This window comes from Macrotis lagotis, chromosome 2, assembly GCF_037893015.1.
Source record: "Macrotis lagotis isolate mMagLag1 chromosome 2, bilby.v1.9.chrom.fasta, whole genome shotgun sequence".
NCBI classification, from domain to species: domain Eukaryota; kingdom Metazoa; phylum Chordata; class Mammalia; order Peramelemorphia; family Peramelidae; genus Macrotis; species Macrotis lagotis.
Genome location: NC_133659.1, coordinates 218,962,661 through 218,990,477, shown reverse-complemented (window position 1 = coordinate 218,990,477; position 27,817 = coordinate 218,962,661). Strand labels below are relative to the sequence as shown.

The following is a 27,817-nucleotide window of genomic DNA, read 5'->3' as shown; positions in this document are numbered from 1 at the left end:
GTAGTTGGCAGAGTGGCTTCTTTTCCTAATTCCCAAAAATTATCTCCCCAAAAATATATATCATAGATCATTTGGCCATCACAAATTGAAATTCTAATTATTAAGTACTTGCAAAAAGATTGTCATCAAAATAACTGCATCTTACACATCAACATCAGTTGCTAGGGACAAATCATTATGAGGTAGCAAAGATGAGACAAGATGCATTCCATGAGAAAGAACTAATATAGTCATATTGATTTGGTTCATTATAAATGCATATATTCTAATCTCAAGTACACTCTTACCATAGTAAGGCAATCCTTCTAGTCCCTAATTTATTCATTAACTCACTCTAAAGAGAGTTGGTTCAAATAATCTTTCTTTAAATCTCACATTTTAGTCAAGGACCTTTCCCATCTTGTTTCACCAAAGCTTTCACTTAACTCACATTCCCCCCCCCCCCCTTCATCTTATCACTGAGACACCTTCTTCAGCATTCTTCACCTGCTCAAAATCATTAAAACTACTTATCCTAAATCAATGGGTCACATATTTAAAACACCTCAGTTAAAAAAAAGTTTGTAATTTAACTACTTTGAACACAATAAAGTTCAACATGTTCTACATTAAATTGTCCTATTAAAATTATCCAGAGTGTTATGTTAGCTTAGGCAGCTGAAATGGTTATTTTTTGTAAAGTAATTCAAAACAAGTTAGCTACAAAGTTCACTGAAATACAGATCTCCAGGAAAGATGACCCTAAAGAATAGTTCTAACAAAATGTTCAGAGATAGGAAACTGGAACTTCATGCAATCCATGGAAAGGTCTTTGTAGAATACGTAAATATGGGGTGGCTAGGTGACACTTAATAATTACCTAGCCACTTAACCTTGTTTGCCTTGTAAAAACCTAAAAAAAAAAAAAGTAAATATTCTAAAAGACACTTACAAATAAAAAAAAAAGCATTTACATTTTTCTGACCCGAACTTTATAAATCATGTGTTTGGAAATGCTCACAAAAGGTAAATTATGAAATTAGGACAAAGCTTTTTAAAGTCTTAATACAATGAAAACTCACATTGTTCTTTTAAACCACCAATGCTTTGATGGTGCAAACAGCATACAATTTATTACTCAAGTTCTGCATGGGCACATACAGAGTTTAAAAAAATTTAAACCATTTATACAGATGTTATTGATAAAGCTCATGTAACAGCTGGGTGAAAATACAAAGAATATCAATGCTAAAACACTTTAATAAATACAATGGAAATGATAAACCTTTAAAAAGTCAGTTTAGAGGAGAGGATAATATTACACCAATTAAACTAATTACACCTAGACAAAACAAAACTCTTAGCATTTGGTAGAATCATCATCCTAATATAGTATTTAGAAATTAAAACTGGTATCTGATTATTTATGATGCAATTTAAAGTTTGAAGCAGAATTAACTGCTAAAATAAGTATAAAGGATGGAAGAAGCACACATTTTGATGAAGAAACAAAAATCTCTTCCATCAATGTCAGTTTAAACACAACGGATTTAGTGTTGTAAAATAAAAATGATTTACAAATAAAAAAGGGATTTCAACAGGAGCCTTGTGTGCTCTGGACTGTAGTAAACAACAATAAAAAAACATTTGGTAAAAATAAATCTAGGGCAACTGAACTATGTGCAAAAAAAATTTTGTTTTTGAATTTACACTGTACACAGCACTGTTACAAAATTCTTTACATCAAGAAATAAAATCCTCTGAAACTCATCTCTACTGTAGGAGAGCCACAAAATAATCATTGCTTCATGATGAAAAGCATAAAAATATAATGACATTTCTGAAGCTTAATGCAAATAAAGAATGGTTATAAAAGGTAAACTTGCTAAGAGTGACACATGGATATAAATATTCACATTACTTATGGGGTCCAAAGTTCAATAAAACATGAAGATTTTTTTCTTTTTTCTTTTTAGCACCTATTTGAAAGTAACCAGCTGACATGATTTTGAAACTGAAATCTAATGGGTCAATATATTCCTGTGAATTATAAAAAAGTATGTATACATACATTGTAGGATGATTTATCTTAAAGCTCTATTCAAAAAGTCCTTATTATTAAAGGCAAAAAGGCACTCAAAAATGATGATATATTCCTGCTCCATATTACACATTAAAATAATTCCTAGAAATGTTTCATTGTTACTATACTGTATCCCTGACAGTTCTGGTTTCCATAACCATTCCTTAGTTTTGGAAGATTTTCTAAAGACTGTGTACAAATGAAAACTACAGTGGTGCCTAATATAAAAGATCAAAGGACCTATACTAATGAAATGCTTATTGTGAAACGTTTAACTATTAGTTGATCAAGAATATAGAAATGTAGCTTCTGCACATCTCAACAAATTCAAATGTAGTATATTCATTAACAGTGGAAAAATATAATCTCATTAATACTGATCCACAAAGTATTAACTATTAGGCCATGCAGTGATCATATCTTTGAGAAATGAATAACTATAACTAGATTGCTTGTAGTAGCAGTCAAATTTGGCAGAATAAAATTTTGACACTATATTACAAGACAAAGTTATTGGCCTGTTCATTTGCAAAAAAAAATTAAAAATAATTTTGATTCATCACAAATCACTACTGTTGACAATTTCTTATTTAAAATGTTAACATGGATACTTTTGATGATTGAAGGAAGAAATCCACCCATGACTTCATAGTTTTTTAATTTTTTTCACTAATATTTCCACTGCTGCTTCAGGTCTGTTTGCTTCACAATAGATGCCAATTTTCAGTATCCAGTGCTGGTCACTAAGAATTACCAACTTGCTTTCAAAATTAACTTACAATACAGTTCCCCTTATTTTATTTAAATTTACAGGTTTCTGTATTTATGTATAAATTCATTCAGTTTTTTTTTTCATTTTGGGGAACCTGGTTAGTAAGCTTTCATGACTTTGCTTTCAAAAAAACAATTTACCTACTGTGTTATGTAAAAGTGGAGCTAAAAGTAATCTTTAGAACTAATTATTCCATTGTCATAATTTGGGTGGACTTCCATATCATGAGCAGCTAAACAAAGGTCAAATATGGTTCACCTGATAGAATTCTTTTTTTTTTTTAAGGTTTTTTGCAAGGCAATGGGGTTAAGTGGCTTGCCCAAGGCCACATACAGCTAGGTAATTATTAAGTGTCTGAGGCCAGATTTGAATTCAGGTACTCCAGACTCCAGGGCCGATGCTCTATCCACTGTGCCACCTAGCCACTCTTTAGAATTCTTGATAATCAACTAATATATAACCAACTAGACATACTTTGACGTAAGGAACTTTGGTTCTTAAAAATAGTTTATCTAAAAATAAGACTGAACATATCCCATCAACATGCTTTTAGAAGTTAAAAATGTAGCATTTTCATTTAAGATGAAATGCAAATCCAAATACTTGATAATGGTGACTCATTATAAAAGTCTTTTTTAAAAAAAATCTCTTAAAAAATAGGGACACCATGAACACAAAGTATTGTGTCCAATGATAATATCACTAAAACAGTAGTTGCATTAAAAATCTGACAAGTGATATAAATAAAATCCAAAATAGTATAATTGTTTTCCTGGAAATTCATGCTTGAAAAAATATTTTAAAAGACCCACCTAGTGAACAATTATATTCAATATATAATGCAGAATATAATGCTTTACCATAAGAAAATGCAATTAAATATGCAAGTGGCTTGCTTAAAAGGTTAATGATTCTTTCAGCCAAATTTATCCAAAATTAGAGTAATCCAAAAATAACTTTATTTTTCTTTTTAAAAAGAGTACGTATAGTAGCCGTTTGGTATGTGTTCAGTGAAGCTGAAATGTTATTTGTACCGACTGCTGAAATTGTGTCTTGATGTCTTAGAAAGGCAAATTCTGACAGGTAAACAAAATAGATTACCTTTTATAAAAATAATAGTAGTCTTTAAGGGTAGAATACTGCCAGACTTTGAAAACATAGGAAAAGTCAGCATTCTGTAGGTTCAAGATAATAGTTTTAAATAGCAGCGGAGTGGCCTCATGGCAAAGGCCAATTTTTTTTCTCTCAGAAAGGAAATTCCAAAACTACCCTTCCCCCTTTTGGTGTCCTAGAGTAGAAAAGGGAAAAAGTGTTCCTGTATTTCAAGCATTTCTTGAATCTTGGGGGGAGGGGGGATCAATCAAGCATATATAAATGGAGTTCCAAGAAGTTGGCAAAGTTTGTCATTCCACAGCAAATCCACATGTTTCTTCAATGGCTGTTAGCAGCTTCTCATAAAGTTTCTCATAGTTTTCATAGGGTGGAATGTCTATTCGATTAAAGCTGTGAACAAGTAAATAAGATGATTATATGAATGTATACAATGCCATTAAATATATGTTTTCAAAGTTCAACCTCTAGACTAAGTCTCTTACGTATTTTTTGTTTAGGTATATCACAAAGACAGAAAATTAAATCATTATTCTTTCAAAATAGAATTATACCCAATGGATTTATCATTTAGGGGATTTTTGGTATCTATCATTAGAAGATGCTGAATAAGGATAAATTGTAAACCGACAAAAGACAAATTGTAAACCGACAAAAGTTCCTGTCCTGGTAAGGAGTTAGTTTTTACTCCTACCTTAATACAGTTTAATTATGAAAATGTTGAAAGAGGCCTGAATCTTACATTAGAACCTTGTTAGGAAAAAAGTAAGATATTCAAAATCTATCTGTAGGTAATAGTTGGATATAAATCCTTTCTCATTTAATTCAGTCTAAATGTGATATTAAAAGAAAAAAATCTGCTTTATTCCCTATTTTCCCATATTAAATAGAAAAAAATAACCTACCAAGTATGAGCTTTCGGCAAGTTGTTAGTACTAGCATCAATCTGGTGTATTGTGAATAGTCTTGGGCCTGCAGCCCCTGTAAATGAAGTCAAAGTGAAAAAAATCACAGTTAAGTACATTAAATCAATGACTAGTCTTAGAATGAATTTAATTAAAGGCATAGTTCAACTGAAAGACAATGCTGTAACTCTGTCCAAGCTCATAATAGTCAAAAGGAAGGTATTTGAAAGTAAATAATCAACTTTTCCCAAGCTATTTTTTTCCAGTAAAACATTTCTAAAGAAAATTTGTGATCGAAAAACCCAGTGTTGACTTTTATTTTCTATCAAAAATAAATCTTTCATAGTACAGAAAGAAAAAAAATCACCCCATAATCCTGTTAGCAAATTAGCCAATCCAAGAAACATAATATAAATTTCAGATTCAGACAGTTGTCAGGAATTCAATAAGGCAATTATTATAAAGAAAACTAATGAACTATGCAATTGTATGCCATTTAATACAAGCAGGGGGATAGAACAAGGCAAAATATGGGCTTAGATTAATTTACAGCATGAACTTCAACACTGGTATATAATTCATAAAGGTACACACACTAAGAAGTGGCTGAAAAATAATAAGCTCTATAGATAATATGTGTAGCTAAAAATCAAATTATAATTTTCCTCATACATCCAGCACAAAAATCTGTAAATGGTACAGCTAGTTATGGACAGATCTTTTTTAATTTTTTAATTTTTGGGTAAATTAAAGGACATGGGAGATGGAGTGGGAAAGGGATAAAAATATTAAAACTATTTTAATATGAAAACTATTGAACTATTGACAAAGAACAATATGAGAGAAGAGAATTAACATTCATACTGTTAATTTTTATATAAAGTTTCCATATTCATGAAAACACTTTCAATTACTGACAGGAATCTCCTACCTTGTAAAGCTTTAAATCCCTGCAAAGGCACTCTGGAAGATCCTGTCACAAACTGAAGTAATCGTGCTCTCCTTTCTTCATCAAAAAATTCCACAGCTTTCCAGAACCATTTTACAATATTGCTGTCTGGGGTACAGTGTTTCAATCGTGTGTTTACCTTCCAGTCACTAACATCAATCTTCCCCAGTCCACAGATGATGAGCTTTTTCACAAATAGATAGACAATGGTTATAATGAGAACTTCTAATAATATTCCATAAATTACATTTAGGGAAACTGAGCAAAAAGAGGTGAAGCAACTTTCAAGGGAACATAGTTAAGAAAAATGAAACTGGGGCAGCTTAGGTGGCCCAGTGGATAGAGCACCAGCCCTGGAGTCAGGAGTACCTGAGTTCAAATCCGGCCTCAGACACTTAATAATTACCTAGCTGTGTGGCCTTGGGCAAGCCACTTAACCACATTGCCTTGAAAAAACCTTTTTAAAAAAAAAAAAGAAAGAAAAGAAAAAAGAAAACTAAAACTACCATATAAAAGTGTGCTGATTTAATTATAAGACATTATATATTCAGTAAATTTCCCTAACATCAAAGTAAAATGCTTAAAAGCTATAAAGACAGTATTTAAGTAGCTATAATCAGTGAAATAGTGTTTAATGACCAGCATTGTTAGGGGATGTAGTTGGTCCTTGTATTAATGGACCATAAAGTTTCAAGAAATTTATAAACTCATTAAGGAGTTAAAAATAACACATAAGAAATAATCTGAGCAAAACCCTTGCTAATATATATGTAACAGAAAACTGAGGAAGACAAGATTAGCATATGCTAGAATAGTCACCCTTCATTGGAACAATTTAGCAAACCCCAAAATCTTTAATCAATATGATCTAATGAAATCAGATGCAGAAAAGAATAAGGGTAGAGGTAAAGGGCAAAAAAACCATTAAAACATTGGGTCCTCCCCCCTCCCCGAGACCTGTGTCTTAATATTGTCATCTCAGTTGATTCATTTTTGAGGGATAAATATGAGATCCTTGTTTCACAATTAGAAATGAAATAATACAGATCAAGATACTTTTAGTAGGGGAAGCTAGGTGGTGCAATGGATAGAGCACTGGCCCTAGAGTCAAGAGGACCTGGGTTCAAATACAGACTCAGACACTTAATAAATTATCTAGCTGTGTGAACTTTGGCAAGTCACTTAACCCCACTGCCTTGCAAAAACAAAACAAAAAAGATCCTTTTGTATTGGAGCTAAGACATATCTCATATTTGATACTGAATGAGTTTGGATGTTTGTGCATTGGAGCACATATGTAAAAGGATGGGAATAAGAAGGAAAACAAAATCAGTCCCAGTATACAGACTCAGAAAGAGAGACAAGTCTCCCCTCCCGCCTAAGCCCAATCAAGGGTTTAGTAGGTTAGTGGCAATTGAACAGCTAAATTCACTATTTATTTATTTATTTATATGTAAAACTGAATCATGAGAGATGGAAAAATGTCCAATTTTGGTACAAATACAAATTTCCCAAACATCCAAAGACACATCCTATCATTTCTCTGTCATCACCATTCAGTTTCAACACAAAATCTGTCTTGTGAATCCCATCCTTTCTTTAGTTTCTAAACACTGCACTTTTCAGTAGGTAGAAAGCAAATGAAGGACCATGTAAAATGTTTCCTTGAATTCTCACTACAATGGACAGTTGTAATAATACAGTAATAATAAGCAGCAGCATGATGAAATGGAAGAAAGACTGGAGCTGGAATCAGAGTGAGTAGTGGATAAGTGAGTGTGAAGGAGTGAATGGGGGGGTAAGAGAAGACAATCTGCAACTAATAAAACTAAGAGAGACTATACTCACAAAAACAAAAGTTCACCTACTTTAACTTCATCTCAAACAAATTACATTTGATAACATAATGTAATAGAAGCATACTGACCTCTAGTTCCTTTTCATCAAATGTCTTCAGCAGAGGTTGCGGTATTACTTCATTGAATCCTTTCTGCAGAGCCAGAAACTGAGCTTCAATTCCTCGTAAAAATCTCCAGTTCACATAAAGCCTGTAAGTTCAGAAGTCTCTTATGATCTATTGTTTCATATATATACATACACACACACACAAGTAAAATAATCAAATATTCCAAAACAGTACTGGAAGATCCTGTAACTTTAGCAATGTTTAGGTTACAAACATCTAATACAACAAAATGAACACCAAAAAAACTCAATCATCTATGTATGCTAGATTCTGGGGACATAAGAATTTGATTAAAAAGGAAAATAATCCCTGCTCTCAATAAACTTCTATATGAACATATATAAACATATATAACTGTTTAAATGTATAAATATAATACATGCAAATTCAGACTGAGAAAAGAATTAGTGGCTGGAGAAAGTTATAATTGGGAAAGGGAATGGCATAGGTGCAGAGAAATCAAGAATGGCCTCAAGTGGCACTCTATGTGACCCTATATAATTGCAAAGATTTACTTAGAATAAAATCAGTAATTTTTTATTTAATCTTATTCTTAAAAATTTATGGATCAAATTTCAGTTTGTTTTAGAAATACTTGATGCTGTAAGACCAAGAATTGGGAGTAAATATTGAGTCATTATTTGTACTATTTTTATTTTTCAAATTGATTGTTAGTTTGGCAGTTTTAGAAACCTCATCAAAATCTAACTGCACTAGTGATTCAGTATACTACTTCTATAATATTATTTTTGCCACTTCTCATAATTCACAAATTACTTTTTTTTTAAGTTTTTGCAAGGCAAATGGGGTTAAGTGGCTTGCCCAAGGCCACACAGCTAGGTAATTAAGTGTCTGAGACCGAATATGAACTCAGGTACTCCTGACTCCAGGGCTGGTGCTTTATCTACTGCGCCACCTAGCCGCCCCTACAAATCAAATTTTTTTCAAAATTAGAACTTAATAATCCAATCATGACTTCAAAAGATTCATGATAAGATGTTTTTCTCATCTCTTGGCAAAGAGATGATCAACAAATATTGATTTATTAAGTATCTACTCTGTGCTGGGTACTAATATGATAAATAATAATAAAGAAGCTGAATATAAGGAAATTAGAACTACCCAAAAATGGAATGGGCTACCTCAGTAGGTAACAAACTTTCTTTCACTAGAATTCTACAAGCCAAAATAGATGACTATTTTTTTTTTAATAGTGAGGAGAGGATTCATGTTAAGGTTCAGGTTGATCTGACCTCTTCCAACTCTGTGATTCAGTAAAGTCTTGATTATATTAGATTCAAACTCACTTTAATCAAGGACTGCATCTTCTCCAATTCTCACTAAATATTTTCTAAAATTCTAAAAAATATATCTTGCACTTACTTATACCATAACTCATGAACTGTAGTTAGCACCACTGAAACAACACAAGTGTTTTTATATTAAAGCTTAGATCAATATTGTATTTCTATGCTAAATAAACAGTTTTCAAAAACAAACAGGACAATACTGCCCGAAGAACAAAAAAGTATTCACCTGACATATTCTTTTTTATTGTCTTCTGTAACTGAGATGCTTTTACCATTTGGTTTAAGTTCATGTTGAATAATTTCACCATAAGCATTGTGTTCAACACAAAAGGTATGATCCAAAACACCTGTAATATCATTCTCACTAGAAAGGAGAAAAAACCAAGAAAGCACATAATTGGAAAATCTGAAACACAAACAGCCTAGACTGACAAAAACCAAAGAAGAGATTATAATGTGTTCTTAAATCAGATTTCTTTCCTGATGAATAATCTGAATTATTTAAATAACTAATCTTGTGATGCAGTAATTTTGCTACTCTCTCAAATAGTTTTCAGGCAGACTAATCAAAGAAAATGAATCCTCACAAATACATAAAATTTTAGTTTCTACTTTCTAGACTATCCAATGAAACAATCTGATTATGATATACAACGAAAATAACACTGAAAGAATTTTCCAAGTGGAAATACTTTGAGTGTTTGTCTACTAAATTAGAGCAATTTAAAAAAAAGATTGGGGGCAGGGAAGAAGCTAGGTGGTGCAGTAGAGCACTAGCTCTGGAGTCTGGAGGACCTGAGTTCAAATCCAGCCTCAGACACTTAATTGCCTAGCTGTGCGACCTTGGGCAAGTCACTTCAACCCCACTGCCTTGCAAAATAAAAAAAGATTTGGACATTGCTAGTTAGGTCAGCATAGAAAGGAATTTCAAATATATAAACACATGCAAAAGCTATGATCTGCCTGAAAGTTAAGAAAATTTATTTCCAACTACTATCAATGTAACCATAGACAACTTGAATATACCAAATGAGAAATGTTAATTCCACAAAATATAGGAGTGTTCTAAGTTATTTTATTAAACTTATTAACAACTTCCTTCAAAGTGAGACTAGTTCATTCAATCATCCCTTTTAAAAGCTATCATTCATTGCTACATTTGATGAAAGCCATAACAAAGCTATTTATCTACTTTATTCTTTTAAGTTCAATCTAATTTTACCTATGACTATCATCAATATTATGAATTTAAATTCTTGTCAGAATGAACAATTCAGGATCAATACATACAGTATCCAGACTAAGCTGTTGTGAAGATCTGGATCAACTAATTCCATGTCATCCAAATTAATTGACTTTCCGAGCAATTGTTTATAAAAAGGCAATGTGAAGCCACCATCAATGTAATGTCCATGAAATACAGCCATCCCCATTATCCGTCCAACAAAGTGGAAATATGATAAATGTTCCTGAAACGTAAGTTTATATTTAAGTATCAGAGAGGTCACTAAGCACGATTTTTAAAAAATAACAATTTTACGAGAATATAATTTTCAAATGTTATCTTCCAAACCATTCAAGTACAGTCAGATCCCAATAATTATATAATTTATCTGAATTTTTATTTTACATCTGCATTGAGTCAGGGAGATTATGAGAAGCCTACTTCACATCGGTTGTGAAGTGGTAAAGGTAGGGGCTAGAATGCTGATGGTTTCTGAGGACATTAGGGTTTATTCACTAGAGATGTTTTAAAAGTACAAAGAACAATTATGCAAATGACTGGATATGGGGAGGTAGGAGAAAGTCAAGTTGACTGAGAGGATGGATGGGGGACCCCTCAAAAGTAAAAGTGAAGTGAGAAGAAGGAAAAGTTTTGAAGGGAAAAATAAAGAATTCAGTTTTGGAAATTTTGTGTTAAGATGCTTTACAAAACATCAAGTTTGCGATGAGATATGTCACATTGTCTTTTATTTTCTTCATTCTTGTGATTTATTTCTTGATGTCTCAAAAAGTCATTAGCTTCCACTTGTCCAATTCTAATTTTTAAAGAAGTTTTTTTTCAGGGTTTTCCTTTTCTGTTTTTTCAATTTTAATTTTTAAGGAATTATTTCCTTAATGAGTTTTTGTACCTTTCTTGTCCATTTCTGTTTTTAACACCCCCTCCCAATTACAAATCTATTGAAAGTCTGCATGATAAGACTGACTTCTAATAGGAACTAGAACATTTTTTTTCTTAAATAGTATTTTATCCTATTAGAGTTAGCAATTTGATATGGGTTATATGTACAATCATGTAAAATATATTACCATATTAGTCATGCAAAAAAGTTATCAAAAAGAAAACACACACATATACACAAATAAAGTGAAAATAATATTATGCTTAACTGTGAGTAGAGTTGTGAACTAATCCAACCATTCTGGAAAATAATATGGAACTATGCCCAAAGAGCAATAAAAATGAATATACCCTTTGACCCAGATCAATCAAAATTAGACGTATATCTGGAAGAAATCATAAAAAAAATGGGAGAAGTTCCACATGTTCCAAAATATTCATAGCAGCTCATTTTTAGTAGTGGCAAAGAACTGGAAATTGAAGGGATATCCATTGACTGGGGGATGGCCAAATGTTAAGGAGTACTATTATTCTATAAGAAACCACGAATGGCTGGGTTCTAGGGAAACACGGAAAGAATTACAGGAACTGGTCCTGAGGGAAGGGAGCAGATCCAAGATAATTGTATACATTAAAGATAATATTATGAGTTGATCAAGTTTGATGGATACAGCTCCTCTCAGCAGTTCAGAGAGCTAGAACAACTCTGAGAGATCTGTTAAGGACAACACATCCACATCCAGATGAAGAAAACAAAGCAAAACAAATGTAAAAACCCTACAGAATCTGAATGAACACTATGTTCACTTTTTAAAAATTTCTGTTTTTCCTTCCTGTCCCATGGTTTTTTTCCTTTTCTCTTAGTCCTAATTCCTCATACAGAAAATGACCAATACATAAACATGTTCAAGACAAACATACATGCATAATGTTCACTAGATTGTTCACTGTTTTAAGGGAAGGAGGGTCAGAAGAGAAGGTAGAAGAAAATTAAGTAACTTAAAAATATGCATGAGGATGAATGTTGAAAAACTTTCATAACACATAATTGGACAAATAAAATATCAAAAAAGAAAAAAATGATAAAACTAAAAAAAAAAAAAAAGGAAAAAATAGCATGCTTAGAGCTGCATTCAGATTTCATCAGTGCTTTCCCTGGATGTGGATAGTATTTTTCCATCACTAGTCTTTTGGAATTGCCTTGGATCACTAGCTAAGTCAATCACAGTTGATCATCACACAACATTGCTGTTACTGTGTATTGCTGGTTCTGATCATTTCATTTTTCATCAATCCATATAAATCTTTCCAGGTTTTTCTGAAATCTGTTTGATTGTTATTTCTTACAGCACAATAGTATTCCATTACACTCATATACCACAATTTGCTCAGACATGCCCCAACTGTTGAGCATCCCTTTAATTTCCAATTCTTTGTCAACTTTTAGGCCTCTTTTACAATTTGGTCTATTCTATTTTTTAAGGTATTTCATGCTTTTCCTGCTGTAATTTCTTTTCCCAATCCCCCCCCACCACCACCACCACATCTCTTATTTGATTTTTAAAATCCTTTTTGAGCTCTTCCAGGAACTGGGAAATAGGAAGAATAATTGAGACCAATTCACACTTTTTTGAGGCTATACAATGGTTACCCTCTGAAGAATGATACTGCAGTCAAACTTTATTATAAAATGAACAAGACATGTGAAATAGGAAAATTAAAACACAGAAGCTAAAAATATGAAAACAGGGAGTATCCAGGAAAGAAGAAATTTCCACAGTAAAAGAACTGCAGAGAATAACAGGAGATGAAGGGAACAGCTACAAGTTAAGGGAACAAAATAGGAAGACATTTTTCAGAATACCTTGGTCTTTTACAGAACTGGCCACTAATTTTGCCCTGAAACATGCACTGCATAGTTTTACTAAAATCATATTCTATTAAAAGTGAAATTTATATATGGGTCAAGGAACTTTTATATAAAAAAGCATTTTTGGCAATGAATTCACAATATCATACCGGATTAACTGCAGAATCTGGATTGATTTGCAATGTATAGATGTCATCTCTTGAGTACTGGAAAAGGCCATAATATGGATTCAACATTTCATGAGACAAGAGATATAGCCATTCCCTAAAGAGACAATACATAATGAATTGTCTAATAAACAAACTCCTCTAAAATACAGACATATTATCTGTTAGTTTGGGGAATTCAAAGAAATAAAATGAAATAAAATTCTAAATGAGGTTTTATAAGGTCAGATTTTTAGAACAGCCTAAAACATGGTAAACTTCTTGAATTTGAAGTACTATTTCATTTTTTCCCAAATTATATTTTAGAATCCAATAATCATAACGATTACAAAAGTAACAACAGTCATATAGCACCTTCTGTGGGCCAGGCACTGCACTTTAAAGATATTGCTCATTTGATCCACACAACAATCCTGGGAGGCAAGTGCTATAAATATCCACATTTTACAGTTGGGAAAAGTAAAGCTAAACTACTAGACTGTGGACCTGAAAACACTATGCATTAAGTTAGCATTGCAATACAACATTCAGACTGTATTTACTACTTGCCCATCTAATTTCCAATTGCTGATCAGCTCTGCAATGAATGTTATATAAATTTGAAGGAAATGTATCTAAATCAAAATATTTTGTTCTATTCTCATAACTTTCATCACTTGTGTGTGGAAAGGGCTCAATACACCATGATTCACATACAACACTTTTTTATTTTTCCATTTTCAACACAAAACAAATGTTGTGAGTTAATTATTTGTGAATGTGTATGTATTACACAGCACTTGGTAATCTACTGAAGTGCATCTCAACAGCAAATTTTATACCAATTTGATGTAATACCATCAAAATATACATTTAATACTTTACATTTTTGCAAAACTTTCCATACATCATGATAGACTTTCTTTGAAATGGTATAATAGAAATACTTAAGAGTCAGAATACCTGAATTGTGATTCTGGCATTGTCACTCACAGCCCCTAACTGAATGACCTTAAATCAAGGACTTTTAGAGACATCAGAAAAATTGACTTACATCAAGATCAAAAACATTACTGTGCATGTCTATTTAAAACACAAAACCAAAAGACGTAAAGAGATTATTTTTAGGTTAATTTTTCATTAAAAGTGAAACCGTAACTACAGACACGATTTTGCCCCAGAAATAGTTAGGTGTGCAAGTGCATGTGATATGTGCGCACACACACACACACACACACACACACACACACACACACACACACAAACACAACTTTAGGCTAAATAAGTCACGTAAATCAAATTATTCTAATGTTTCTTTGTAACTTTTTTGCTATAATGACACATGAAAAGCAAATTTTACAAGTATGGTTTTCCTATTTTATTTTGGTGGTAGTTTTTTGTTTTATTTTTACAAGAAATTCTAAACACCCCAATGTTTTCTTTGCTTTTCAAATATCCAATTACATTTCATGGAGAAGATTCCTATTACAATGAACTAAGTATATAAAAAACAGAATACCTAGTTGTTAGAATGAAGTCTCCAGCATGCAGTCTAGAAAAAGTAATGCCTACATACCCCAATTTGTTTTAACCATCACTGGTTTAACTGTTCCTTTCAAAATGAAGGATGAAATCTTAGGTAAGTAAGATTTATCAAGAAGTCTCACTATTATTGGCAAACTAGTAAACTCTGGAGTACGATACTCATTCTGTTCAAATCAGTCACACTCAAATCAGCAATTGTGGAAAACATCCATTTACAAACTAAGAGATAAGCAGAATCTAAGAATACATTTTAAAGTATGATGGTTCTATCAAAAAACAATCTCCAGTTAGAAAAGGACCAACAGTAATACCCCTAGAGATTCCATCTTTGGGATAAGGGTCTATCAAGAAAACCACTTGGAAGAGTGGTCAGGAGTTAATGTTTCCCTACTTTTTCTTCATATATGCAAATATGAAAAACCTTTAAGAAATAGTATTTAACTTATTTCTGTTAGCAGATTCTTAATGAGGAGAGATTCACATTTAATTTTGGGAAAGGTGAAAATGGGAGAGAACAAGAAAGGGTAGGGAACTGAGTAAAACTCAACAGAGGAAAAGAGATCAGGAATTATCATTTGTACAGCATTAGGATTTAGAATTTTGTTAAACAAGCAGTCTAATTTATTTTACAAAGGAGGAAGCTGGGATCCAAAAAAGGGGAAATAATTTGCCCAAGCTGACACAACTAGTCAGTGATAGAATCTGAGATTGAAATCCAAGTTTCTTCATAGTGGATCCAGTGGATGTCTTTCTGCACAATACAGGCTGCTAGGTATTGCATTAGCATGACAATTAAGTATCACAAAGTGTCACTTTCTGAGATAAATTAATTTGTAGCATATCAAACTGCAAAATTATAGAGGGGAAAAAAGAAAGCTATGGGATCAAAATATCATAAAATTACATTGATACATGTTAGCATTCTACTGTTATTAAAAAAATAATTCCTCACCTGGGCAACTAGGTGGCACACAATGAATAGAGAATGCTCAACCTGGAGTCAGGAAGATTTGAGTTCAAATCCCATTTCAGACAATTACTAGCTATGTGACCCAAGGGCAGCTAGGTGGTGCAATGGATAAGAGCACTGGCATTGGAAGTTAAAAGAACAAGAGTCCTCAGACACTTGACACTAGCTGTGTGACCTTGAGCAAGTTACTTAACCCTGACTGCCTCATATCCCTGACAATCTCCAGTCATCCTGGTTCATATCTGTCCACTGGACCCAACTCTGGAGGAGAAAGTGAGGTTGGTGACAACACAGCATTCCCTCCCAACCACCCCCAACTCAAATACAATTCAAGTACTTGTCAAGGCATCACCTTCCTAATGTCACAGTCTTCTTTGAGAACAAAGGACAAACATCAGATATGTGACCCTAGGAAAATCATTTAACCCAGTTTGCCTCAGTTTCCTCATCAGTAAAATGAGCTAGAGAAGGAAATGGCAAAATGCTCCAGTATTTTTGCCAAGAAAACCCCAAATGAGGTCATGAAGAGTCAGACACGACTGAAATGACTGAACAAATTCCTCACCTTGCAACCCCTCCATAATCAAGGCCTTCTTCTCCACGAAATTTTATCATTAATCGTTTCCACAGATCTTTTGGTCTCATTTTCATGACTTGTCTGTATGATTCCTGAAATAATTTCACTTTTATTATAACCAAGAGCTATTAAAAATTACATTCTATTGATCACTAAACTCAATAAATTATTTGAGCTAATTATAAATCATAATTTAAAGGGAAAAGATTCAAGTTTCTTAGAAAACAAAGCAATTTAATTGTGGCTACTAATTTGGAAAAATGAGGAAAACATACACATGGGTTTCTCTTTTCTATTCGCAAAAAAACCCACCACAAACTAGATGCAGGAAAAAATGACTTCAAGAATCTTTTCTAATCTAAATTTTACCTATAGTATGTCACAAGCACATACTAAATTATGAAATAAAAATGTGTAGAGACCATAGAGTAGTTCATACTAAGGCCCCATTGATATTTTCATTAAGTAATAATACTGAATTCGTTAAAGAAGACACAAAGATTTATTATGCAGGCAGCATAAGATGCTAAAGTTGCAAGTGACTTTAAAATAACCTCTTCCAAGCTCCTTATCTACTATTACAGAAATAGATCCCAAAGGATTAGTCTGAAAACTAAAAGAACAAAAGAACTGTTTTCCCCCAAATTAAAAGCCATTCTTCTATTTGTTCCCATAATCTACCCAAGTCCAATTTTGAAGAGGTATTAATAAGTCAGCACCAACTTCCTCCAAGCCCAATCAAATGAAATGGTCTTGGAAGTCGGAAGGTAGTTGAGGTTTCTTAAGATTTCTTCTTCAAAAAACTCTTTGGGTGGTGCAGTAGATAGAGCTCAGCCCCGGAGTTAGGAGGACCTGAGTTCAAATTCAACCTCAAGACACTTAATAATTGCCTAGCTGTGAGATCTTGGGCATGTCACTCAAACCCCATTGCCTTAAATAAATATAAAAATTTTTTTTAAATCTTTTCTGAACAAAGACAAGGTTCAAAATATATAGGCAAGATAAAGTAAACTCCTTTTCAGCTCTTCTGCCCTTCCCCTTTAGCATTAAAATTACTTGTGAAAAGGGGAATGAAATTATGAAAATAAGTATGGTATAGATGGTGTATAGATATTAATGATATCCCTTTTTCTCACTGATTTTTTCACAACTTTTTTTTGTTTTAAAGGCTCCATAATAGATTGAAATTTTGTTTACTCAAAACAAAAAGATAAAGAAAAGACATTTTAAAATACTTGACAATTTTAAAAACAACATAAATATAAATAAGTTACCAGCATTAAAACCAATATTCATAATGTGGCTGTCACTGGAAGAAGATGGTTTATAGTTCCCCTAACTGATCTTCTATCTTTTCTTTTTTTTTTGTTTTTTGTTTTTAGGTTTTTGCAAGGCAAATGGGGTTAAGTGGCTTGGCCAAGGCCACACAGGTAGGTAATTATTAAGTGTCTGAGACTGGATTTGAACCCAGGTACTCCTGACTCCAAGGCCGGTGCTTTATCCACTACGCCACCTAGCCGCCCCAATCATAGAAAGATTCTTAAGCAAACAAAAAATTTTAAGGCTTTTAAGTTTCTTGCTTGTTTGAAGTGCAAAATATTCAGGCACAGTAGACCTTTTTTATGTTCTGAGTGCTTAGCTCCATACAAATTTATAAATGAAACATAATATAGCTGAACTATTGCAACCATAGAATATGGGCAAGAAATATTTGGTAAATACATTAAAAATAATGGTGAAACTGGTTCCATCAAATCATACCTCACCTTTACAAAAATAAACAGTAATCTATCCTGAAAAAAATAGAAGGAATTCTAATAGCTGATACATTAGTTTTTTAAATTTTAAAAGATCACTCTTCCTTCATATTACCTCAAAAATTTCCTCTCTTGAGACTTCAATGCGACAGTGGCCAGCTTGAGGCTGCTGTTGAGAAAGTTCTTGCCGCAAAATTTTTAGCTTCTGTACCAAGTCTCGCTTATACCTTGGAACTGTCAGACCTTCTGCCTCATCAGGGTACAAGGGTACCACTTGTTGCTGCTGACCTTTTAATTGGTTTTGACGGCTAGAATAGAACATAAAATTCTCAGTAAATCAGTAACAGATACACTGCACAAAGTACAAACAAGTTATTTTTACCATTCAATGTTTTATTAATTATGATTTCAGTTGGAAGTATTTTAGATCATTGCTCACTCACATATAAGGATTTTAATCAAATAACTTAGAAGGATTTTTTAAATAAACCTTTAAGTTTCTGGGTTTGTTCTTTTTTTATATTTTTAGGGTTTTGCAAGGCAAATGGGGTTAAGTGGCTTGCCCAAGGCCACACAGCTAGGTAATTATCAAGTGCCTGAGACCAGATTTGAACCCAGGTACTCCTGACTCCAGGGCTGGTGCTTTATACACTGTGCCACCTAGCCACCCCAAATCTCTGTCTTTTGAGAACTACGAACAACTCTTAGATTTAGTTTATTTTCATTAGTACTATTTAAAGATAAGTTAGAGGATAAAAATATAAAATAAGTTACTATACAACTTATTATGAATAAAGACTAAAGACTGCACTGCCAACAATAAATTTTGTTCATTGCTATTCCTTCATGAATTTATCTTTATTTTAAAAATCATGAATATACCAAGTGCTACACATTTAATTTAGAATCTCAACCACACCTATTTTAAATGGTTTATGTGAAAGAGTAAATTCAGGAAAGAAAAGTTTATACTAATAGCTTGGCAGGGAAACTAGCCTTTTCACCTGAATGGTCTGGCCTATTGGAGTTTGGGGAGTTCACATGTAAACAATTAGCATGAAAAAATTAGCACTCAATTCTGAAAAGAACTCAGAACCTAACTTCTGACTACAAAAATATGTTAAATCAGTTACGTATAAATGACATTCCAACCACCCTAAATGAGTATAAATTATAAGGAGCAAAATTTTCAAAAAAGAATTTCTAAGTTAATAAATGTTTTAGACTGATGATCAGTAAAGTATTAAAACTATAATTTAAAAATCACCATGTTATATATCTGTCTGAAATGAAATAGCAATTATGCCTAGTTGCCAGAAAAAATAAAGGTCAGATTTGAAGATACTGTCCTGTTGGCTGCTTTGGATTCACTTAACATAATATTAATTTCAAGATAATTTGCTCATCAAAAATTCCATTAACAGCATAAGTTAAAATGCAATATATCGTGATATTTATAACACTTTATTTTGTAGAATGTCAATACTGTTAAGTAGTTTGGTGTACCAGATTTCAGTCAGAAGAGATTTTTATCTAGAGGTAACTAACTCTCAAAATAGAAATGCTGATATGTTCAATGTTATTCTTTTAAAGGTCAGCTCAGTTTGTATTAAATTACAGTACTTTAAAATAGGAATAAGCACAAAATTTTAACCCGATAATTTCACCTGAAAGAATCTATAAACTCTTTTTATCTGTTTTAAATAAGAGTGGAAAATGACTTAAGAATTTCCTTACTGCATTCCTGGCCAAGCATGCTATAAATATTTCAATACAAAACTCAACATCATCTAACAAGTAAGCTTTATAAAATATATTCAAACCTACCAAAAATTATTTTAAAATTAATTTATAGGCTTTTTAAAGCAATTAGTAAATATATTTTCTTTAAGCAAAAAATGAAAATAACTTTCCCTATGTTACATCTAATATAACATAAATATAAACATAAGGTATGATTTATAAAGTTAGAGACTCTACTGATGACTTGGAAGAATTTCTAAAATAGTTTCCAAAAGAAAGACAGATGGTAAAAATGAAAAATGTAAGCATTTTGTAGCAGCGTACAATTCAAAGGCTTTCCAGTAAGAGTAAAATGAAACTTTAACAACATTGTCATAATGAAAATTCTTTTCTTCTTTAATTATTCATAAAACTTTCCAATCAAACAATATTGGCAATGCACTGGAAATTACTTGAGGATTCAAAACTAGCTGTATATCACACAAAGATCTTGTCTAATTATTTTGTATTATACACATTCTAGCTAATGAAAACAGCAATACAAATTCTCATCACAGTTACTCTAAAATATATTTTTTTGTTGTAGTATGAATAAAAAGTATTTCACAATGGAACATTTAAAAGAGAGAAGATGCACAGAGAAGGTTGGGGCAGAGAGATGATTTCCTAATTGGTAAACTAAGAACAAACCCAGAGCAACAACAACAAAAAAAAGTACTGCCATGGAGAAGCAGAGAGTCATTCAGGAACGACCATAGCTGAAGAAGTTTTCTAACCCAGGAAACCCATATAGTTCTGGGTGTTCTAGAACTTTGTATAAAGATTGCTATGTCCCAATATAAAAGCTTAATTTTTATGCCTCAATATTCCAATAATTTTAATAGCTGCCCCACAAATGAAACTAATGAAATCTATTTACTAGGTTTATACTAGTTCTACTTTTTTTTTTCTACTCATCCCATTTTTCATCATTTGAATTATTACATATTAACCCTGATTATATTTCCTGAGGAGAAATAAAGTGAATTAAATTAAAATTTAGGAATTCTTGGGATAACTAGACAATTGATAACTATGTTTTTGAAAAGGAAAAAACTGTTGGAGTTCCATGTATCACTGATAAAAAATTATACTGGAGATTGTTTGTCGTTTGTCATTTGTCCTCGCACAAAATCATGACATCAGGGAGGTGATGTCATGATTTACACGTGAAATAGAATTGAGTTGGGGGGGGGGGGGGGCTGTGTTAAGTCACCAGTCTTATTTTTCTCCTCCAGAGCCACTTGAGTCCATTGACCAGATATGAATCAGGATGACTGGAGATGATCCTGGATGTGAGGCAATCAGGATTAAATGACTTGTACCCAGGGTCACAAAGCTAGTAAGTATCAAAAGTGTCTAAGATCTTATTTGTTTTTTGGGTTTTCTTGCAAGGAAATGGGGTTAAGTGACTTGCCCAAGGGCACATAACTAGGTAATTATCAGGTCTCTGAGGCCAGATTGAACTCAGGTTCTCCTGACTTCAGGACTGGTACTCTATATCCACTGTACTACCTGGAAGTCTTAGGTCCTTAACTCCTATAGTTAGGTCACTAGAAAACACTTGTTTTCTTACGAATATGTACATTCAAAGAACTAGATCTGTCCTTGTCCCATATAATTTATTTGTTCCTTACAAACAAAAAAATATACATAGGAAATGACATGTATTAGTAATTTAAACATCTATTTGGTTAACTAGTTTCTTTCCTGGTTAAAGGGAATTACATAACTTTCACATAGCCTTTTGTGAGGGAGGTATGAGGAACTTGAAGGGGACAGAGAGAAATGGAAAGTAAAGCTCAACAGGTATTTTTTTTTAAAGATTTTTCAAGGCAATGGGGGTAAGTGGTCAATTCACTGAGCCACCTAGCCGCCCCTTAGACAGGTATTCTTTTTTTTTTAAGGTTTTTGCAAGGCAAATGGAGTTAAGTGGCTTGCCCAAGGCCACACAGCTAGGTAATTATTAAGTGTCTGAGACCGGATTTGAACCCAGGTACTCCTGACTCCAGGGCCTGTGCTTTAACCACTGTGCAACCTAGCCGTCCCTAGACAGGTATTCTTAATGAAATGACTGAGTAGGGGAAAAGAGGAGAGAGGGTGAGAGATATATGCACAAATTATGCAGGTGAATGTTAAACTGTAAGAAATGTTTTTGCTGGGCTTTTCTCCCTCAAAGGATAGTCTAAAACATAACCCATTGTTGGACTCCTCCCCTGCTATTGTGGTAGAAGTCCTGATAAGAAACATTTATATTTAAGGAGTTTTGTGGAATTTAAGAGAATCATATTTGCTTTTCTTAAAATGTCATTGAAATGAATATATCTATTGTTTGGGATGGTGAAATAGTTTTGTTGTGTAATAATACGTATATTGTACAATACCCCAAATGTCTAGCTGGTTAAAAATGAGTCTTTTTGGTCATACTTTTTTTTTTAGGTTTATGCAAGGCAATGGGGTTAAGTGGCTTGCCTAAGGCCACACAGCTAGGTAATTATTAAGTGTCTGAGGCCAGATTTGAACTAAGGTACTCCTGACTCCAGGGCCTAGCCACCCTGGTCATACATTTTTGACACTATCAATGATGTGACACAGTTTCTAATTATAGAATACCACAAATCACCAGAGATTACAAGTAATTCACAGGGCAATGAAGAGAATTAACAGTGGTATTAGCAGGCTGTATTTTATCAGCGATGACAGACATACAAGAACTGGCATAAAAGGTAAGATCAAAGAAATATATTCTATGAAAAAGGAGGTAGGTAAAATACAAAATAAGGAATAACAAATGGATAATTCATGTGCTTCCTATGTACCCATGAAATATTAAGACCTAGAGGAAAAGTCTCCCTAATGCTTGATAGATCTTCTATAGATGACTTATGGGAAAATCAAGACAAAAATAACAGATAACAAAGGAAAGATTACTCACATAAAAATCACAGATCTACAAAACAAAAAACAGGCAATACTCTACTAATCGACAATTGACTTAGGTTCAATTTAAGCACAGGATCAACTGCTATCAACCCCACCTATTTCCCAGAAAAGCTACAGGTAGCAGGAACCCTACTTCCCTTTAACTTCCTTTAATTTTACTTCCACTAGACTCAAAAAGTAGAGGAAATAAGGATGAGAGAGGCCTAGGTTTTAAGATAACCTGCACTTCAGTCACACCACTTAATGTTCTTGTGAACTGGTTTTATAGTAATGCAAAATTTAGGTAAAATTGACATTATAGAAAGGAATCAGTCTTCCAGCAATACTACAAACAGAAAATAGGGCAATTCTGACAAAGTGATGGCAAGTGTTGGGCCCAGAATCAGGACCTGAATTCAAATATTTCCTCAGACACTTACTATTTGTATCATCCTGAGCCAATCATTTAATCTCTCTTCTTCAGTTTCCTTATCTATAAGAGGGGACCATTGTGAAGATCAAATGAATATTTGTACTTTGCAAAGCTTAAAATGATTATATATAAGTATGTCTTACTGATCTGTTCTGAGAGAAAAGCCTGCATGTATACTAAAATACCCCAAGAAGTAGAAAACTGACATGCTAGATCAAAATAGAGAGAGGTCCCTATGTAGTGAAATAGAGGGTGAGTAGTTGGTTCAAGAACAAGAAGCAAGAAAATCAAAGGTATCCTGAAAATGAAGTGTATGAGTAAAAATGTTCCTTCCCAGGAATTCCTTAAAATCTAGTTTGAAGGTAGCTAGATGGCACAATGGACAGAGCACCAGCTCTGGAGTCAGGAGTATTTGAGTCCAAATCCGGCCTCATAAACTTAATAATTACCTAGCTGTGTGACCTTGTCACTTAACCCCACTGCCTTACCCCCCCCCCAAAAAAACTATTCTCGTGAACTCTCTACATATAAAGTATTTAGAATCATGCTGTGACATTCTTATAGATCTTTAGCTGGAAAGAGCTGGAAAGGTGCTTAAAGGTCATTTAGGCCAAGTCTTCTGATTTTATAGATGCGAAAACGGAGGACAAAAGATGTTAAGGGCCTTGGCCAAAGTTTGAAATCAAGTGGAAGGGTTGGAAGCAGGTTCTTCATGAAGTGCTATTTCTATTTACATTATAACACAAATGATAATAATTGACATTTATATCATGATTTAAGGTTTACAAAGTGCTTTATATAACATTACAGATCTTATCTTTCTCCATTAGGGAGATCTTACATTCAATTATTATTGCCAAATACAGATGGCAGTCAAATTTGTACCTCCACCCTCAGTCTTAATTCAGAGCTCCAACATGATACTTTATTCATCTTATTAGGATCACAGACTAGAGCTAGAAAAGACATCAGAAGTCATCTAATTCAATTTCCTCATTTTACCAAACAAGAATCTGAGGCCCAGAGAGGGTTGGCACATCCATTGTTATTCAGGTAACCAGCTATTTATTTGAATCTAGGTCATCTGACTCCAAAGTCAATCAAACAATAAACATTAAGTGACAACTAGGTACCATGTATTTTGCAAAATGCTGGTAATACTGATATAATGAATGAAATAATCTTTGATTCCAATGAGGAAGACATGACAATCTAAAAGTACATACAGAATAATAAAGAGAATAAGGAAAAATAATTAAATGCAATGTAAATTTAGGAGGCAGTTGAAGCAGTTGAAAAGGTTCAGGAAAAGTTTCATGTTAAAGGTGACTGATTTGTGTCTTGAAAGAAAAGAATCTATGAAGCTGTGCAAAGGTAAAAGAGAAAGGATACAGAGATTCTATGTGTGAGGCCCTCAGAGAGGGCACCTTGGCTGAACTGAAGGGTATGGAAGAGGGAATAATAAACCATGAAACTAAAAAGAAAAAATGAAGGTGAGTTGTAAAGCACTTCAAAAGCTAAAAATAGTTCTTCACATTTTTCCTGGGGGGTAAAGGAGGACAGTCAGAAAGCATAGACAGCTCTTTACCTGAAATTTGGCTAAGGAAAGAAAGAAAGATTTAAGAGAATGGCAGTCTAGCAAAGGCATTTCAAGGATGGAAGGGGACCTAGGCATATTGAAAGGAAGGAGAAGAAGAGTTCTGAAATAATAAAAGTAATAGGATTTATGTGGCTATTCTATTATGTGCTGGGAATTGTGCATAAGCTCTTTACAAATATTATCTCATTGATCCTCACAACAACCCTGCCAAGAAAGCCTACAGATGAGGAAACAGACAAATAGGTTAAGTGACTTGCCCAGGGCTATACAATTCATAAGTTAAGTTATCCCTTCCACTTCAAACTTTCCCCATAGAAATAATTTATCGAGGATCAGTAAAAGAAATTAAATGGGAATTTGGGGAGAGTTTGGCAGAAGCTGCAGACAACATGTAAAGGCCAGCAGAGGACACAGAAAAAGTTTAGAAACTCAGAAATTTATAATATTATATATATATATATATATATATATATATATATATATATATATATGTATGTATAGCACTGCATAATATCAACCCAGATTTAGTAAGAGAATGTAAACACTCCATAAAAGAAAAAGAAAATTCTGACTTTTCTTATATTAAAGGGCCAAAAAAATTTTACATAGATTTTCTAGATCTTGGGGGCATTGTGCCCCAACCCCTGTGATTACAAAGGAATAAGTTTATGAAGTGTCAGAAATCTTATTTAAACTCAGGATTTGCTGACTCCAGGCCCTGCACGCTACTGAGTTGCATAGCTGCATTTGGCGAGTGATACAAAAATCAATTAACACAATTCTACCAAAATTAAACTATCTGTTTAGTACCCTACCAATCAAAATTGCAAAAAATTACTTTAATGAGTTAGAAAAAATTGTAAGTAAATATATAGAAATAAAAAGTCAAGAATTGCCAGGAGCTTAATGAAAAAAAAAAGTACAAAAGAATGTGACTTAGCCCTACCTGATCTAAAATTATATTATAAAGCATCAGGCATCAAAACTGTTTGGTATTGGATAAGAAATAGAGTGGTGGACCAGTGGAATAGACTAGGTGTAAAAGCAGGAGATGATTATAGTAATCTGCTGTTTGATAAACCCAAAGAGTCCAGCCATTGGGATAAAAACTCCCTCTTTGATAAAAACTGCTGGGATAATTGGAAGTTAGTATGGAAGAAACTTAGATTAGACCAACACCTCACACCTTTTACGAAGATAAGATCCAAATGGTTACAGGACTTAGACATAAAAAACAATAGTATAAGTAAATTAGAAGATCAAGGACTACTTTACCTGTCAGATCTATGGAAAGGGGAGCAGTTTATGACTAAGGAAGAGTTGGAGAACATCACCAAAAACCAATTAGATGGGGCGGAGCCAAGATGGTGACATGAAGGGATCCAGTCTTAGGAGCTCGCTGATAAAACTCATAAGCTAAGGACTCTAACTAAACTTTCGAGAGACAGAATCCACAAAGGGACCCAGTGAGGCAGTTCTCCTACTCCAGGTAACCTGGAAAAGAGCAGAAAGGCTCTGCTCCCCGGGTGGGAGGGGCAGCCCACCAGAGGGGTGGCCCGCCAGAGCCAAAGAACTTCAGCCTCCCGGAGGCAGCCCCAGGGCACTGGGAGCTGCAGCTCACAGCAGCGGGGGAGTCTCCTGAGCTGTACCCCGGGGAGCACCAGGCACAAAGTGGGGGAACAGTGGGGGACCTCTGCCAGAGCAAGCACGTGGAGCCCAGTCCTCAGGGCACACAGCCAGCAGGGTGGTCTTTTGGCAGCCTAGACCCGGAAACAGGAGCAGGCAGAGCCAGTAAGCAGGAGCCCCCAGGGCATGAGCCCATTGAGCTGAGGGAGGGGAGTGAAGAGAGACTGCAGAGCTCTGTCCTCTGCCCCTGGAACAGGACACTGGGGCTCTGACCACATTCAGACCCTGATTGCAGTCTAGTCCCCCCCCCATAGAACAACAGGGCCCCCCCACCTCGGCCCCGTGGCTGAGGGGGGCATTTATGGTCATTCACAGAACAGGAGGGAGGACAGAACCTCACACACAGACCCTTCTGGGAGTGTCCCAAAAGCTCAGGAAGCACCCCAAAAACAGGCTTAGGCTGGGAAAATGAACAAGCAAAGAAACAAGAGGAAAACCATTAAGAAATATTTTGCAAATGAGCCCAAGAAGGATCAAAATACTCAGTCTGAAGATGAGGAAACACAAGCTCCTGCATCTAAAGACTCCAAGAAAAACAGAAATTGGGCTCAGGCTATGATAGAACTCAAAAAAGACTTTGAAAATCAAATGAGGGAGTTGGAAGAAAAACTGGGAAAAGAAAGGAGATGCAGGAAAAACATGAAAATGAAGTCAGCAGCTTAGTCAAGGAAATCCAAAAAAATGCTGAAGAAAATAGCATGCTAAAAACCAGGTTAGGTCAAATGGATAGAACAGTTCAAAAAGTTATTGAGGAGAAGAATGCTTTAAAAAGCAAAATTGGCCAGATGGAAAAAGAGATAAGAAAACTCTGAGGAGAACAAATCCTTCAGACAAAGAATAGAATTTAGGGAGATTGATGAATTTACCAGAAATCAGGAATCAATACTTCAAAACCAAAAAAATGAAAAATTAGAAGAAAATGTGAAATATCTCATAGAAAAAAAAGTCATATAGAAAACAGACTTAGGAAAGATAATTTGAAAATTACTGGAATACCTGGAAGTCATGATCAGGAAAAGAGCCTTGACATCATTTTCAAAGAATTACTACAGGAAAATTGCCCTGATATTCTAGAAGCAGAGGGCAAAATAGAAATGGAGAGAATTCACTGATTCCCCCAGAGAAAGAGATCTCAAAAAAACCAATCCCCAGGAATATTATAGCCAAGTTCCAGAATTCCCAAGTCAAAGAGAAAATATTACAAGCAGCCAGAAGGACACAATTCAAATATCGTGGAGCTGCAGTCAGGATCACACAGGACTTAGCAGCAACTACATTGGAAGCTCGTAGGGCTTGGAATACAATATACTGGAAGGCAAAAGAGCTTAGAATG

General features: G+C 33.9%; 1 protein-coding gene across 5 annotated transcripts in view; it reads right to left on the bottom strand.

Annotated features, from left to right (window-relative positions):
* Positions 1 to 502: 502 nt before the first annotated feature.
* Positions 503 to 27,817, bottom strand: part of SMURF2 (SMAD specific E3 ubiquitin protein ligase 2) — a 164,202-nt gene continuing 136,887 nt past the window's right edge. For 2 of the 5 annotated variants that reach the window (XM_074224770.1, XM_074224771.1), the window contains 9 exons: positions 18,177 to 18,369; positions 16,293 to 16,396; positions 13,216 to 13,330; positions 10,365 to 10,543; positions 9,301 to 9,438; positions 7,726 to 7,846; positions 5,781 to 5,982; positions 4,850 to 4,925; positions 504 to 4,337 (listed from right to left, as the gene is read on the bottom strand). In XM_074224770.1, the coding sequence (XP_074080871.1) occupies positions 4,238 to 4,337; positions 4,850 to 4,925; positions 5,781 to 5,982; positions 7,726 to 7,846; positions 9,301 to 9,438; positions 10,365 to 10,543; positions 13,216 to 13,330; positions 16,293 to 16,396; positions 18,177 to 18,369 (1,228 nt within the window). In that variant the 3' untranslated portion in view covers positions 504 to 4,237. Of the gene's footprint in view, positions 4,338 to 4,849; positions 4,926 to 5,780; positions 5,983 to 7,725; positions 7,847 to 9,300; positions 9,439 to 10,364; positions 10,544 to 13,215; positions 13,331 to 16,292; positions 16,397 to 18,176; positions 18,370 to 27,817 lie in introns of all 5 variants that reach the window. The other 3 variants (XM_074224774.1, XM_074224775.1, XM_074224773.1) reach the window with 2 other exon arrangements.